General features: G+C 38.3%; 2 protein-coding genes across 3 annotated transcripts in view; both read left to right on the forward strand.

Moving 5' to 3' along the window:
• Positions 1-9,613, forward strand: part of cv-c (RhoGTPase activating protein) — a 205,890-nt gene extending 196,277 nt beyond the window's left edge. Inside the window, exons 11-16 of one of the 2 annotated variants that reach the window (XM_011636672.3) lie at positions 3,181-4,879; positions 5,275-5,612; positions 5,717-5,868; positions 6,107-6,391; positions 6,561-6,740; positions 6,885-9,613. In XM_011636672.3, the coding sequence (XP_011634974.2) occupies positions 3,181-4,879; positions 5,275-5,612; positions 5,717-5,868; positions 6,107-6,391; positions 6,561-6,740; positions 6,885-6,999 (2,769 nt within the window). In that variant the 3' untranslated portion in view covers positions 7,000-9,613. The remainder of the gene's footprint in view (positions 1-3,180; positions 4,880-5,274; positions 5,613-5,716; positions 5,869-6,106; positions 6,392-6,560; positions 6,741-6,884) is intronic. The other variant, XM_011636673.3, reaches the window with a different exon arrangement.
• Positions 9,614-9,767: 154 nt separating this feature from the next.
• On the forward strand, positions 9,768-13,833 carry LOC105425762 (cilia- and flagella-associated protein 298). The gene is made up of 5 exons (XM_011636674.3): positions 9,768-10,254; positions 10,849-10,998; positions 11,588-11,673; positions 11,753-11,923; positions 12,197-13,833. The coding sequence occupies exons 1-5, from the start codon at positions 10,116-10,118 to the stop codon at positions 12,497-12,499; spliced, it is 849 nt and encodes a 282-aa protein (XP_011634976.2). The 5' UTR covers positions 9,768-10,115; the 3' UTR covers positions 12,500-13,833.
• Positions 13,834-15,439: the final 1,606 nt, after the last annotated feature.

Raw genomic sequence — 15,439 nt, forward strand, 5'->3', positions numbered from 1 at the left:
ATTACAATTTGCGTTTCTGCTAGAAAAATGTGTTATAAAAATACGGGAGGATTTATCAAAAGCGTAACTATCGAAATTTATAAATTTAAATGCCTTTGAATTGTGCTTGTAAAGTAAACCATTTACTCTACATTTATTCGAAAACTTAATGAAAATTTTGTGTTCTCATCAATTTCTCCTCCGCCACAATCGCCATTATCGCAATTCACGAACGAGGGACTCTATTTAGCTTAGGTTGGCTTGGAAAGTCGTTATCAGCGTTCACGCATCCGAGAGCTTTTCGTTCCGCCGTTCGTTATCCGTCTTTCCAATCAGCCAGTCTATCACGGACTGCTCTGCTTGTTCCGTCACCGGAGGAAAGAGAAACGACACAGTGACCTCTGCGACTTCTCATGGTATCTCGTCGAATCCCATAAGGTGACTAAGCCGAAATGGGTGTCTTTCCGTGCGCTCCGAAGACGGTTGGCTTTCTAACAATGGGCCCGACACATCGCTTCTCGTTACGAAACTTGACGCCTTTGTATTTCCACGTGGAGCACACACGGAGTATACGCCTGTATGCGGCCTCACGTGATCCATGACAATGGATCTGGTCTCACCGCGGCAACATCTCGTACAGTTTGCACGGTGGCACTCAACACACACACATACACACACACACACACACACACACACACACACACACACACACAGAGAGAGAGAGAAAGAAACGTTTCTCATCTAAGAAACAGAGATCACGTTCTGAATCACGCTTCCCTTCGGGATTTTCTCGGAGCATTACAAATGCACGATCTACGAAAAACGCAACGTTTACAAAGAAAAATCATGCCACTCTTTATAAAGGGCTGACTTTCACAGCTATATTATAAGAGCGCAATTTCTTTCGCTTCTGTATTCTCCTCTAACTCAAATAAAAGAGCTACCTTTATTACAAGATAACGAAATCACAGACGACATTGTAAAAATTGCGCTTTTGCAATATTATTGAAATTAACAAGAATGCTCTTTGCGCTTTCTTCTCGACACATTCTTGAATAAATATAGCAATGAAATTAGTACCGTACGATTCCCAGATGATTGATGTCGGTCCGTACGACACCACTAAAAGCATTTCCGTGCGCGAAGGGGATGTTTTATTTATACGGGATCACCGGAAGGAATAATTAGCGGCACAAAAATAGTTTCGCAATTCCGCGCCTTACATCGGCGTGAACCTTGTCTCAGGCCTCATCAAAGACCCGACGTTTGTCACCGAGGTCGTCGTCGTTGTCGTCGCTGTCGGACGTCATTCGGCCGATTTTATTTCCGTCGCTTCGAAACGGAAGGGTTTCGAAAGCCCGTGATTTGCCGACCACGCCTGCAACATTAGACCAAGTGACGGAGTGCGAAATGCACTCTGAAATCTCTGAAAAATCTATTTTTTGCCGGCGACGCCCACGCCTTATTTCCCGGCTGATATCCCGCGCGTGCAATGCCGCGTATTTTTATCCGTGGCCCACATCCCCGAGGAGAAGCTGCTTCATTACAATTCGGTTTCTCGCGTAATCGAATAGAAAAAGGAGGAAAAAAACGGGGAAGGTAAGCCGGAGACGCGAGAAAAGACGGAACCCCCGTTCCTCGTCCACGGCGAAGTCCGTAAAGCCATTTCGAGCGTTAGTCGCGCGAGATCGTCCTAGTAAATTATTTTTTTATAGCGTGTATCGTAACTCTCCGCTCGCGCCGTGTTTCCTATATAAAACGGGATTTATCGCGGCGATAAAAGCGACTATTCCGCCGGACGTCGGACGTCGCGTCCGCATTAACGCTTCCCGAAATGAATTAGGAACACGCGATTTGGGGTCATGTCAGTTCGTCGGACGGGACCGTTGAGCGGAGTGGTGATGTAAATCTGTAATAGTCGGTCATAAATTTTAAAAGACACAATGAAATCAAATGTAATTTAGGAGACATAATTAGGACGTAAACTGTTTTGACGTGATGGATATTTAAAGTGTTTCTTCATACAACGTTTAGTTAATTGATGGATTCGAACGCACAAACAGACTGCGATATAAGAAAATATTTATATGCGCATAAATAAGAATAAATCTAATGCAACATTATTTTTTAACAATATATTTTGATTTCATAAGTAACAGTATTTTTTACCTTTTATTTTTATTGAAAAGCCTCGAGTTTTCCGGTGAATCGGTGAGCTCAGGAAATCACTGAGCTCTTATTACGCCAGTTGATGACTTCGCGGTTATCGAGCCGGTAATTTCTTTTTCTCTTTACCACCGAGGGCAGCAGGAAATGCTTGACTTGCGACCTTAAGACCCCATCGCCGATTACGAGCGGTAAAAGTGGCGGGCGCACACGGAACACTTTCTACAATTAATTATGGTACACGGGCGCGATCCGCCTATTCCCCCCGACGGTCCTTAATTCGTCGCTACGAATTGATTATGAAGCGCCGTCGTCCGTTAAACATTCGACGAGGATCGTTTATCTCGAGCGAGTTATACTCCTTCTCCTCGTATGGACGTCGCGTCGGGCAACGTGAGTCACATATTCCTTCGAGGCACTTTGTTAGGCCGCTATAATCCCGCGGAAGGAACGCCCAGGCTTTTACACGCGCCGGCCGGATAGTTTATTACTTACTTTGTGCCTGTCCGAATCGCACCTTACACGCGACAGTATTATCCCTCGTGCGAAATAAATGGGCTCGAGGCTCGCGAAAATCGGCACGCACGTATGGAATTTTCATTCGAATCGCGTTGCCGGATCTAGATCGAACTGGATCCGGATCGTGATTCAGACTGGTGAATCATTTTTTGCTACGTGTTTTCGCCTGAAAATTTGGGTCGATCAAAATAGCTGTCGCGACTTTTGTTAAAAATATGATAATGCGCTTACAATTATTCCCTTATATAATTCCGTTCAACGCTTTTAATTTTGCTCTTTAGCAAAAATTGATAAACATCGATTTTTATTAAAGCTTGTTAATATGTCTTTGCTATTAAAAAGAATAATTAGTGTATTGGATAAATGCTGTCGCATTCTCTTTTTCTTCTTTCTGTATCATTATTATCATTATTTGATATACGATGTCGTATCAACGTAAGGAACGTAAGTTAGATGTAAGTTAGATTATTGCAAATTAAAAATTATTTTATATGCTTTATTACTTTTGACACACAGAGTGGCGGTGGTGACGAGTCCGACGAAGACACGCAGTGCGCCTTGAGCGAAAAATGGACTTTTGAGAAGAAGACGAGACGCTGGTCCCGCATAGGCGACGTCACAGCGGCGAATGTCGAGAGGCTGCAGGCGATCGCCGGGCAGAACGCCGCTTCCGAGGACGACTCTCTCGAGGATCGTCTCGAGGCCGAAGAAGCGGAGGACACCATGTTGGAGAACCTGCGGTACGGCAGTCTGCCGCCGGGGACTCTTCCCGATGAGATCGGCCCGCGATTTCGCAGGACCGGCTCGGAGAGACTGAGGGACGGCGCGAAAGCCTTCCTGAGGCGCGTAGAGTCCCTGAAGTCGCGGCGGCGAAAGCGCCAGAATCGCGACGGGGTGGTGATCAGCGGGCCTCAGGTGCTCGACGTGATGTCCATGCAGCAGAAGATGAAGGAGCTGAACTGCGTCGACGTGTCGCCCACGGGGCCGGCGCCGGTGCCCTTCAACGATCTCCTGTCGGCTTCACCTCTACAGATCCCCGGCTCGCCGGTCACCCTGCCGGCCTCCCCTTACCATCTGCCGCCGTCGCCGCTGGCGAACGCGCCTAGCCCCTTCGGCGACGATTCCTCCAGCTACTGTTCGGACGGTTCGCAAGGCGGCGGACCGACGCCAACGCCAACCCGCACGAAGATGAATCGCGCCCGTCGATTTCTACATCGCGGCAGGGAAGATCAGGGCGCCCTGAGCGACTCTGAATGCCAGCCGACCAACTGGCGACACCGATACTTCCGTGATGCTAACAGTAACCACGCGAAGGTGCTAGAATTCGTCAACGTGCGATCCCAAAGTTCCAAGGAATCGCCGGCGAAGAGTGCGCCCATTAACACCCGAGGCGGTAGCTTGAACCTGGGCAAGGAGTCGCAGAGGTATCGGGAGAAGCTCGCCCAGAGCAAAGAGGACAAGCCAGCGTCTTCAAAACGGGAGGATAAAATGCGCAAAAGTTTTCGACACCGTGACGACTCACATAGGGACAAGTCGCTGTCCAAGGAGGTGACAGTTTATCGGGAAAAATCCAGATCTAGGAGCTCCGAATTGGCGGGTAGTCAGGAAAGCGGCTCCACTGTGGCTAGTAGAGATTCGGAACCAGAGGAGGAGTCACCAAGGCACAAGGGCACCGTTGTCAGGTGGCATAGCTTCCAGAGAGGATCACTCTATCCCGAACCCTTGGACCCATTGTGTCCCAGAGCAATGGCTTCCATGTCATGCGGGCAACTTTTAGTCCTGAGAAAGCTAGCGTTGCTGAAACTTACAGCATGCATGGAACGGTACTGTCCGACTCATCGTACTGGCTGGAACTGGGAACTTCCAAAATTTATCAGGAAAATCAAGTCGCCTGATTACAAAGACAAAACAGTTTTCGGAGTACCGCTCTTGTTGTCTCTACAGAGAACTGGTCAAGCTTTACCTAAGTGTATTCAGATTGCCCTGAGATGGCTGAGAGCCAACGCTCTGGATCAAGTGGGCATCTTTAGAAAAAGCGGCGTCAAATCGAGGATACAAAAGCTGAAAGTCATGACAGAGACCCAGGGAGACAATATCAATTTCGACGGACAGCAAGCGTTTGACGTCGCCGATCTTGTCAAACAATATTTTAGGGAACTGCCGGAAGCTCTGCTGACGAACAAACTTTCGGAGACGTTCATTGCCATCTTTCAACGTGAGTTTGCGCGATTTGTGCTAGTTTGTTTTCTAAGTTCGTAAATTATCCTTCCTCAGTCTTATTACTCGTGTCCGAGCGTAGTGATCTCTCTCATATACCTGTGTACGCACGATGATTATACGCAGGTATATGGAACCTACAGTTTAACGCCGGTTCCGACAAATTTTTGATAGAGAGACGTTCATGGCAAAGTTATTCTTGACGATTTGCTATTGCTTTCCGAGAGGAGACGAGCGTAAATATTTTGGCTCTGCCGGGAATTGAACCCGGGACCTTTAATATAATAGACCAGTGCGCTGTCTACTATGCCACGCTCTCAATCTAATAAATCTAATAATTTAAATTATACGAAAAAAAAAGATAACTTTGAAATGATCCCCTTCTTCTTACAGATGTACCAGTGGAATTGCGACCCGATGCTGTGCAGTGCGTCTTATTGCTGCTCCCGGACGAACATCGCGAAGCGTTGGAGACTCTGCTCGACTTTCTCAATCATGTCGCCAGCAATTCGCCCTACAATCAAATGACAGCCTCGAATCTGGCTGTGTGTCTAGCTCCGAGCTTGTTCCATTTCAATCACAGCAACACGAACGTGACCAACAGGTCGAGCAGCGTGTCGCCACGTAGGCGAAAAACGGTGGGCATTCCCGATCAGCGGGAACTTTCAGAAAACAAAGCTGCTCACGACTGTCTTTTGTATCTGATCAAGATGCATCGTGAATTATTCATGGTGAGTGCCGAAGCGTCGTTATTCATTGATCGCGATCATTCCGTTCGATTCCAAACGCGAACGAATGGGAAGGGCACGGCTTATACCTCTTCCGATGCTTTCAGGTCTCATCGGACATGCTGACGCAGTGTCACTTTAATTACATGGAAGAGAGCATTCCGGTCGCATTGGAGGAACTCGGCTCGGAACTGAAGCAGGATTGGAGGGGTTACTTGTACGCCTGTACCACGGCGTTGTTGAAGGAAGCGCGAGAAAAGTGATTACATATCATTATATTATTTTATTAGCGAATAAAATTAATATTTCATATAAAGTAGATGCGAGTAAGTAGATAACAATTTTTTAATTAAATGCGTATATTTCCAAATAGACGAGTATGAATAAGAGAAAGAATTTTAAAAAATACAGTGTTAAATCTGATCCAAGCAAAAAAGTAAAACAAATTAGATTAATAGAGAAGACACACACTAAACAGAGATTGCAATTTATTCCAGCAGAAGTCGCGGTTGGGTCACGATAAACAATCCTGCCGACAATACTGTAGAAATGGCGTACAAGAAAGTTGGTGATGGACACCCGCTTCGTCTCTGGCGAGTGTCAACTGAAGTCGAAGCTCCGCCAAACGAACTGTTACATCGTGTGCTAAGAGAAAGACACATTTGGGATCCACAACTATTAAAATATAGACTGGTAACCAAATTGGACACCAATGTAGAGGTCTTCCAATATGCTACTGGAAACATGAGTCCGCTGCCCGCTCGAGATTATTGTGTATTGAGGTGAGCTTATGTTATTTGTCATGAAAAATCAAATTTATAATTTTTTATTTATAAAAACATATGCATAAATATACTTCAATATGATTTGTAATGCTTTTCTAATAAATATTTTTTATAAACTTTGATTGTTAGGGATGTTTACAGATTCTAATTAATTTAATCTTCATAGATCTTGGAGAAACGATCTTCCTAAAGGTGCTTGTGTCATTGTCGAAACATCGGTGGAACATCCAGATGCTCCTGTCATGCTTGGTGGAACTCGTGGCATTGTTTTGGCCTCTCGTTATCTTATCGAACCATGTGGCAGCGGCAAATCCCGCATAATGCATTTATCCAGAGTCGATACGAAGTAAGTACTAGTATTATCTATTTTCTTCTAAGGCAAAGACATTTTATCATTAATTTCCAACATTCGCTTAGAAATATCTTACAAAATAAATTATTTATTTTTACTTGTTTAAAATTATTTCTAAATGGAATAATTTGTTTTCAGAGGTCGCACACCTGACTGGTACAACAAAAGCTACGGACACATCGCTGCTCTTCATCTAAGTAAAATTCGCAATTCTTTTAAGCATACCACCGATGGACCCGAAAGTAAAGTTTGAGAGCAGGATACCGTGCAACAATCGTTGCACGGTTCTTCTTTTTCTTCCTCTTCTTCATCCTCTTCCACTCCTTCTTCCTCTTCTACTCTGCAAGTACCCGACGAGCAGCAATATGACCACAGGGTCCTAAAAGACCTACTACAAGTCCAGCCTACCATCGACGAGGAATAATCTCGATCGATCGCGCGATCAGTAGCCAAAACCCACCGATGTCGTAGTTAGCTTCGTTCAGCAATCGTTTTTGAGATAAGCAACCTGTTTTGTCGTATAGTAGTAGAAGAATCCTCCGTATGACGTTTACTATCCAAAGATCTTGCCGTCCGTTTATCATGAAAGTTGCAAGAAACAGAACGTGAAGAAAGAGAATGGATCTCATCCAGCGAATTTAATGATACAAATGGCTCACGTGTGTCTTGATAAATCAGGATATAAAGAACTATTCGTTATTTTTGCAATTTCAATGTTGTTGTTGTTGTTCGAGAGTGTGTAAATTCTATCAAATCCTGATCAGGGTTGAGCGCGATCCTTGAAATCACGTCTTGCTGCAATTTTTTAATCTGATTGCATTTTAATGCTGAAAGATGAAACACGATCGATAAACGCTTCTGATTGCGAGATAGAAGACGAACGTCATTCGGTGTTTTCGACGACTATGTGTATGTGTTTATATGAGAATAGCGACTCCATGGGTTTATTCTGTACCGTAGCAAGTATCATCGATAAAAATAAGATAGAAGGTACGCTGAGACACGACCAAGATAAAAGATGATATTAACAATATTTTCTCATAATCATATCTTAATCGATAAAAGTTCCTGATTGATAAAGAGTTACTGTTTCGAGTTTTGCACATTATAATACATTTACAAAGCTGAGATTTTTTTTTTAATATTTCTTTTTTAGTGCAGTGGAAATTAATTATTGAACTTTACGCCAAATATTTTTTTATTTTGTAACTGAAAAAATTTTAAATTGAACAAATAATTCTTCGGAGACCGAGCTTCATAATAACATGCTATATAAAATCATTTAATCTCGTACAATGCACCAACCAATTATAGCGATTAGTTATAAACGAAGCCATCTAAGTTGACAGTGTTCGTATGCGCCCATTTGCAATGACGATGTTGATCGAATGTTTCCGTCAGGCTCCTAAAAATGGGACGAAGCCTAGATAGGGTACTTGAGGATACACATTTCATGCATTTTATATTTTTCTTTCGGACCAAATGCCAATTTTTCTATCATAGCATATATTGCATTAATGTAGTTGACATTCGTCTCGGTTGAGGAATTTTCTTCCTCTCATATAAATATCGTCGTACGTAGACGAACGAATATGTAAATGTCGCGTACGCATGTACACGTGTGTCTATTTATAAATGTGCTCTTATAAGCACGTGTTTGTTATATGTAAAAGAGAGAACTACGTCATTTCAATGTCGGAGCTATACGATGCACTGCTACGTCGTTTAAATTGTTGTGCAAAAAAATAAAATACTGAGGGTTTAGTCAAGCAGAAATAGCTTATGACTGCAATTTTTCAAGAAAGAAATTTCTTTTACGTTGCGTATTGTTTTTTATTACGGCATTAAATATTATTATTTTATTCTTTTAACTTACAATCATGATGAAATATTTGAAATTAATTTATTTTTATGAAACTAAAAATATACTATATGTTGCAACTTTTATAAATAAACCAGTACACCGTGTAGCTCTGCTCATTATTATAGATTTACCGCTGAGGACACAATCGCCTCGGCTGTTCGAGCAATGCGAAAGGATTTTGAGTAAGCTTCTAAATCTCGTTGTTCCATCATGCGGGTGGCAAGCGACTCCACTCAACATAAGCAATTATCATTGTTACTCGTATCGATGTTAAGAATTAAAATTAAAGATATTTGTTTTCGCCGTGTTTGTTTGAAATTATCGCGAGCCGATAATTGCGCTTGCAAATCTAAGACGCGCATTTAGGATGTTTAATTGTTCAACATGTTTGTATGCAATAATTATTATAGGGACCATCTCGTGGACATAACAAATAAACACTGGACAAAATGCTAACGTGAGATGAGAACAACAAAAATGTAAAGAACTATGTTGAGATTTCCAACATGCGCGTCACTCAATGGGAGCATGATGTGCAACAATCGCAACAAAACTTTATTTGATGTGAAATGAAACGGATAAAATTATCAATAATTTGTTACGTCCACGGATCACCTTTGTTTGAACCCCAAACAGAAAATGACCTGCGTAAGATGCACCTCATCGAATCGAAACTCTAAATGTATTTTAACGTAATACTAGTCACTTACATTATAGCCGAGAGTTATGAATTACGACATAGATTTTTATTGTGCAGCGAATATTATTGCGCCGAGAATATTTAAAATATTAATTGCTACTATATATATTATATCTCGACGTTAAGTAATCATACAAATATATCATATTTTTGTGTCAAAAACGCCAGTAGAAGCGCGACGACCGAAATAGAGATCCATCGTCAGCGTTTCTTAATATTTGTAACGATATATGAACGTCTTTATTCTTGTAATCCGTGTTCCACTAGAATGTAAATATGTATATTATATAATAATGAACAACACAGAGAGTATACTCATTAAGTAATATCTTCCTATTCTTATCGATTTGCTTTTATTGCTCCCTTTTATCTTTAGTTGTTTGATGCTAGTTATTCTCATATTTTTAAGCCGGTTATCACACAATATACAATGCTTACAAAATATATGAACTTTTCATTCCAATTTCTCTTACATTGATAGCTAGCTATATTCGCATTGTTTAGTCGATAACTTGTGTTGCCATGGAAGATGCATCCTGACATTCAAGCTACTTTTGTTGGGTGGATATATGTTAGATATATTTAGTTCCTCGTGACAATCCAATGATGCACCTAACAGAATTCATTTCAACTCTCAAATCAAATTTCTAACCATAATATATAACCATAATATAACCATAATACATTCATCTTCAATAAAAAAAAAAAAAAAACACGCAAGTTAACGAAGATATAAATCGCGACTTGATACATTAATTTTATATCAGAAATCTCAATTTTAATTGAAAATCTTAATTCGGTGAAAATGGTGAGACTGCACGTGAAGAAAGGTGATGACAGCCAATTTTTATATGACACTCACCTAGAGGCGCACGTGGACGATGTTATACGTGACATCACAGTGATTTACAACGGTCGTTTGAAGATTTCAAGAATTTGTTATGGTAAATTTGTTTTATATTCTGTTTTGCAAAAATAGTTAGTTATTCTGAATATCTCAAAAAAATTAAATAACCTTTTGAAAATTTGGAATTATGTTGGAGTTATTTTAAAGAACCATAAATAGTAGTTTAAGAAATAAATACGAAGAAAAATTATTTCCTTTAGTTTTATTCATCTCAGATTTAATGGTACACATGAGATTTTGAAATATACACAGTCTTAAATATCGGTATCTTCTTACATGGAATATATTTGCATGGAATATATTTGCAATAAAGCTGTAGAGGATATAAAACAGAGTGACTAAGCGACGAGTAAGCACCAACAAAGGCAGCACCGATTGCTTCTTATGATTTTTTTTTTGTGGCCCTGGCCTCGCAGTTGGAATATTAACGCGAGAAATTCATTAGTGATTATCTCTTCGGGGCATACCCGCGGCTAGTAATAACAGCATGTAATAAGAAGTCGAGGTCTGAGTTTATGAATCCATCTATCCCGGGCATCGTGTGATATTAGTCACGCAGGATAATTATACGGACTTACACTTGACCGGTCGCTCTTCATTCTCTCACGGGTATCTCTTTCGCGAAAAATAGAGATCGAGGAGCTGGCTAAGCATGGCGTGATGTTACCACCTGACATAATGGGCCTCACAGATGAGCAGGTCGAGGAGCTCAAACTCAAGGACGAATGGGCTGACAAGTGCGTGCCCATGGGCGGTTGGACTTTTAACAGAGACAATATCGGTAATTACGCAACATTCTGTGTGCAACAGATAATGAGTCTTACTATAGAAAAAAATAAACACCTTAACATAATATAAAGTCATAAATCTTTCGAAAGTTTTAGTTTAAAGGATGGAAAAGTAATTAATAAAAAAGACAGAAATATGTGACGCACTTGTATCTTCTTAATATTAATGTTAATAAAAATTAATTACAAAATTTTATTTACAAAATTGATTATCTTCGATTATCTTCTATCTCCTTTTATATTCATCTCGATGATATAAATTTTACGCTACTAAAATTATACATATGTTTTATCTTGATATTTCTATTACGGTTCATATTTTCGGCTTACACTTTAATAATTTAAACAAAAACTTGGAAACGATTATCACAAGATTATCATTATATTTTAATATTTTGCAATGAGAGTCTTATTATATCGTGCAAAAGTTGCACGTTGAAGTATTTCAATCAAATGTCTTACTTCAGTTCTAAGCATGCTTTCGAAGGATAAAATTTTATTAATATATAAATAAATTGGAGATTGCATTTGAAACTAAACATATTTACATGATAAATTGAGACTAAGTTTAGATAAATACAGGCCGTAGAAATGGTAGACAGCCGAACGAGAAAATGCAGGAGGTATTGAAAAAAACTATCGAGGACGCCCGTGCCATGACGTCGAAGGTAAATATAAATTAGTTTCTTATATTTTAATCTTTCTTTTTCTGTTTAATTTATTGTTAATTGTTTTGCACAATTGCAGAAATTAGTACAACAAGAGAAATTAGTTACCCAAAAGATTGTCCAAGAAGCCTTGGATTTATTAAGAGGCGCCGTGACTATCGTCTATCCAATGGGACTTCCGCCACATGACGTGATACGTAAAGAGTTTGAAAATACCGAAGATCTTACTGGTACTCAAGCATCTCTCGAGGTACATGCTATATTTTGTAAATTAATACTTAATATAGTAACATGAGATAATTGAAAGAAAGTATCATTTAAAAATATCCTAATTTAACAATTTTTTCTTAAATATTATACATTATCTATTGTTGCTTAAATATTTAAATGTTTTACAGATGTTTAAAAAATTCCAGCAATGAAAAACAATTTTAAAATTTTTGTATTGTTTGTCAAAAAAATCAAGCAAGCCGAAGATTAGCGACATCTTTATTGACATTGGAAAAACGTGCACTTGTTGCAGATAATCGATGTGCAATTGGCTCAACTATGGTTTTCCGGGAAAGAGTTATTATCCGGAAAAAAGATGAAGGACTTTCTGGGTAATAACGAGAAGACCAAAGTGATTGTAAAACTGCAGAAGAGAGGATCTGGAAAACCGGCGAGAGAGCCATTGATGTCGGAAGATGAACGGAAACAATTGATGTTGCACGCGTATCGTCGTCAAGAACAACTGAAGGTAAGCGTTTCTTCATATACATCGACGATGAACATCTCTCGTGATTCATCCAAAGTAGTATATATTTTTTTAATTATTATACTGTAAATAAAATCTATAATGTAAGAACATATATTGACGCGTCTGGATTTCAAAGAAGTTGGATGAATTATCGGGTAACGTCGACATTAACAACAAATGGTTTTAGTCGAGTTTAACGCGTTCTGCTTTATCCTCATTCATTCAAAAATCAATAAAGACGAGTATAAGTTAGAAGTAAAAATAATTACCGGGATTTTATAAATTATACGTCAATCAAAGAAAACAATTGATGTTGTAACCTGCATTGCATCTCAAGAAATAAAAAAAAGTAAAAAAGATTGCCACTCTTCGAGGTGAGACTTCAGTGAGTGAGAAATGCGCCTCTAAACCTTCTCCATTGATCCACGTGCTTAGGAAAAGATAGTACATATCTATTGATCACACGCGTGTCCTCTGCACGTCCTATTCGAAGTAGGGTAGCTTATTTCAGAAACAGCTCGCGGGCTCGTTTAAGTTGATAGTAGATCTTTCGAGTCTTGTTGACACGTGCCGCCTTCGCGAATTATCTCTTACGAATGAGTAATTTAATATCGTTCTACATCGACTAAATCTAGTTTTAGACAAGTAGACAATTCAATTCACAATTTAATTTAAATAATGTATTCATCTTAATAAAAAGTGACAGTTTATTTTATAACATAAGCGCGCATTATTAAATGTTTCTATCTATTGATTATTTCTATTTATATTAAAAAACGAAGGTATTATTTTTAAAATTATTGAACTTTTTGAACGTAGCAATTAATTATAATCTAATCAATACTTAAGAATATTTGCAAATTATTTTTTATTGCTTTACGTAGAAATTTTTGGTATTCCAGCAATTTAAATATATATTATAAATATATAAATATATTATAAATATATTATAAATATATATTAAATATATATATTAAGATAAATATATGATATAATATAATGCATAATATAATGCATATTAAATTAGTGTTATGGAGACAGTGGGCAGGGGTTAATGAGTAGGTATAATGAACTCGTAGAAGCAATGTTCCAATTCCATTGTTTCCATTATCAATCTGAAGCAAATAGCTTCCAAGTGCGACTGCTATACGACTTATAGCGTGTAAAAATCAATAATCGATTAAGAGGAAAAATGTTTCAAGATCATCTATTTTTTATTTAATCCATTTCTACCATGCTAAAGTATGGATGAACGAACATCTCTTTGTAGACAGCAACAGGTATGCTAATATTGCCAAACGTTTGCTTGATCGAATAATATTCTGTTAAGGGTCAATTAAACAAATTGCTTTTAAAAAATTTGTCTTTGTACTAAAAAATATGTAGAAATATATTTAAAAATCCATTTTTCCAAATTTAGAAATCTTTTATAGTTTGTTATATAAAATCAATAATTTATATAATGAATAAATATAAATATCTATATAAAACATATCTATATATCTATATAAATTACTGATAATAAAACTGATAATAATAATAATATTATTAATAATTGTTGTTATTATATAACAATAACAAAAATATTTAAATATGAAAAATTAATATTTATGCACATTTAAAAAAAATTATTTAATTTCGATAAAAGTTCTCCAACTTGCTGATTAATCAGAGAAAAAGATATTGTCTTAGGTATTTTCATAATTTATTGTTTCATCGAGGCTAAATCGTATTGATAAATGGACATAGCAGAAACTAACGTCGTTCTTATAACTATATAATTCATGAAATGCGATTGCTTCTTGGTACTTTGTACTTTGTTCCGTTTTAAAAAAATTTAAATAAGTAAAACATTCTCATTTAGGATCTTATTAAGAATTACTGCGTTGGTCTAGTCGACGTGCTGCATAGGGAATTGCGTCTGTGAATCTTCATGACGTTTCGTTTATTCTTTCCAGAAGATCGACAGAAAGAGGTTGCAATATTTGTTGTAAACGTAATTTGTTCAGTTTGTTCAATGAAGCACCCCTAAGACGTTTTCCCTTGCTAGAGAAATGGAACGAAAAATGGAATTTCTATCACGCTCGAATTCTCAGAAGAAATTTTTTTTATCGTAATGCTGCGATATATCTTGATTTAATGTAACGATCGGTGTTATCCGACTACGAGACAATTGGTTTCTCTGTAGTCGATATATCTACAAAAGAACATATATACTATTGCGTAACGTGACGAACGTATCCACACCCCTTCATCATTTTTATAGAACTCTATATCTTTTATAACTTTATTTTAATTACTTTTATAACTTTAAATTGATTATTTGTTATTTTTTTAAAAATATGACTTATTGTTGGGTGTAGTAGCAGACGCGATAAAAACATCGATATTAGCCGGCCATTTCTATGAAATGAATTAATAATACATAAAAGGTACAGTTTTTTTTTATCAGTATTTATTGTCTACCGAAAGCTCACCGACCCAAACAACTTCTTTTTGTTCTTTACGATAATTTGCTCGTGGTCGTTTCTTCATTTCGTGTTATTCGCTGGTTGGTTGTCCTATCACGTAATGCGGTCATCCAACCTGAAAGCTTCCATTATTTGGTCACATTTTTATGTTTATCTAAGACTTTCCATTAACATCAAACCATCAAACGAGCTTTCTACGATGTGTACTAGGAATAAACGAGGGATACTATCTTCTAGTTTTCTTCCCGTCTCTCTCTCTCTCTCTCTCTCTCTCTCTCTCTCTCTCTCTCCTTTTGTCTCTCTTTTTCTCGTCGTACATTGCAAACAATCTCACAGCTATGTAGTAATGAATGTGTAATCGTGCCTGTATTATGAAGAGTCCTTTAAATGTCGAGCGACGAGCTACACGATTGACGCAAGAACGCACTCGATTTTGATCAGCAGCATACTACGAATCTGGGTCAATGACAATTCAGTTTCACATTTGTTTTTATCATAGCGACACGACCGCATTTTGCATTCGGTTTGACGATAGAAATTACAGGATAGAATGTTT

This window comes from Pogonomyrmex barbatus, unplaced genomic scaffold (assembly GCF_055798465.1).
Source record: "Pogonomyrmex barbatus isolate J1 unplaced genomic scaffold, ASM5579846v1 scaffold16, whole genome shotgun sequence".
Lineage (NCBI taxonomy): Eukaryota > Metazoa > Arthropoda > Insecta > Hymenoptera > Formicidae > Pogonomyrmex > Pogonomyrmex barbatus.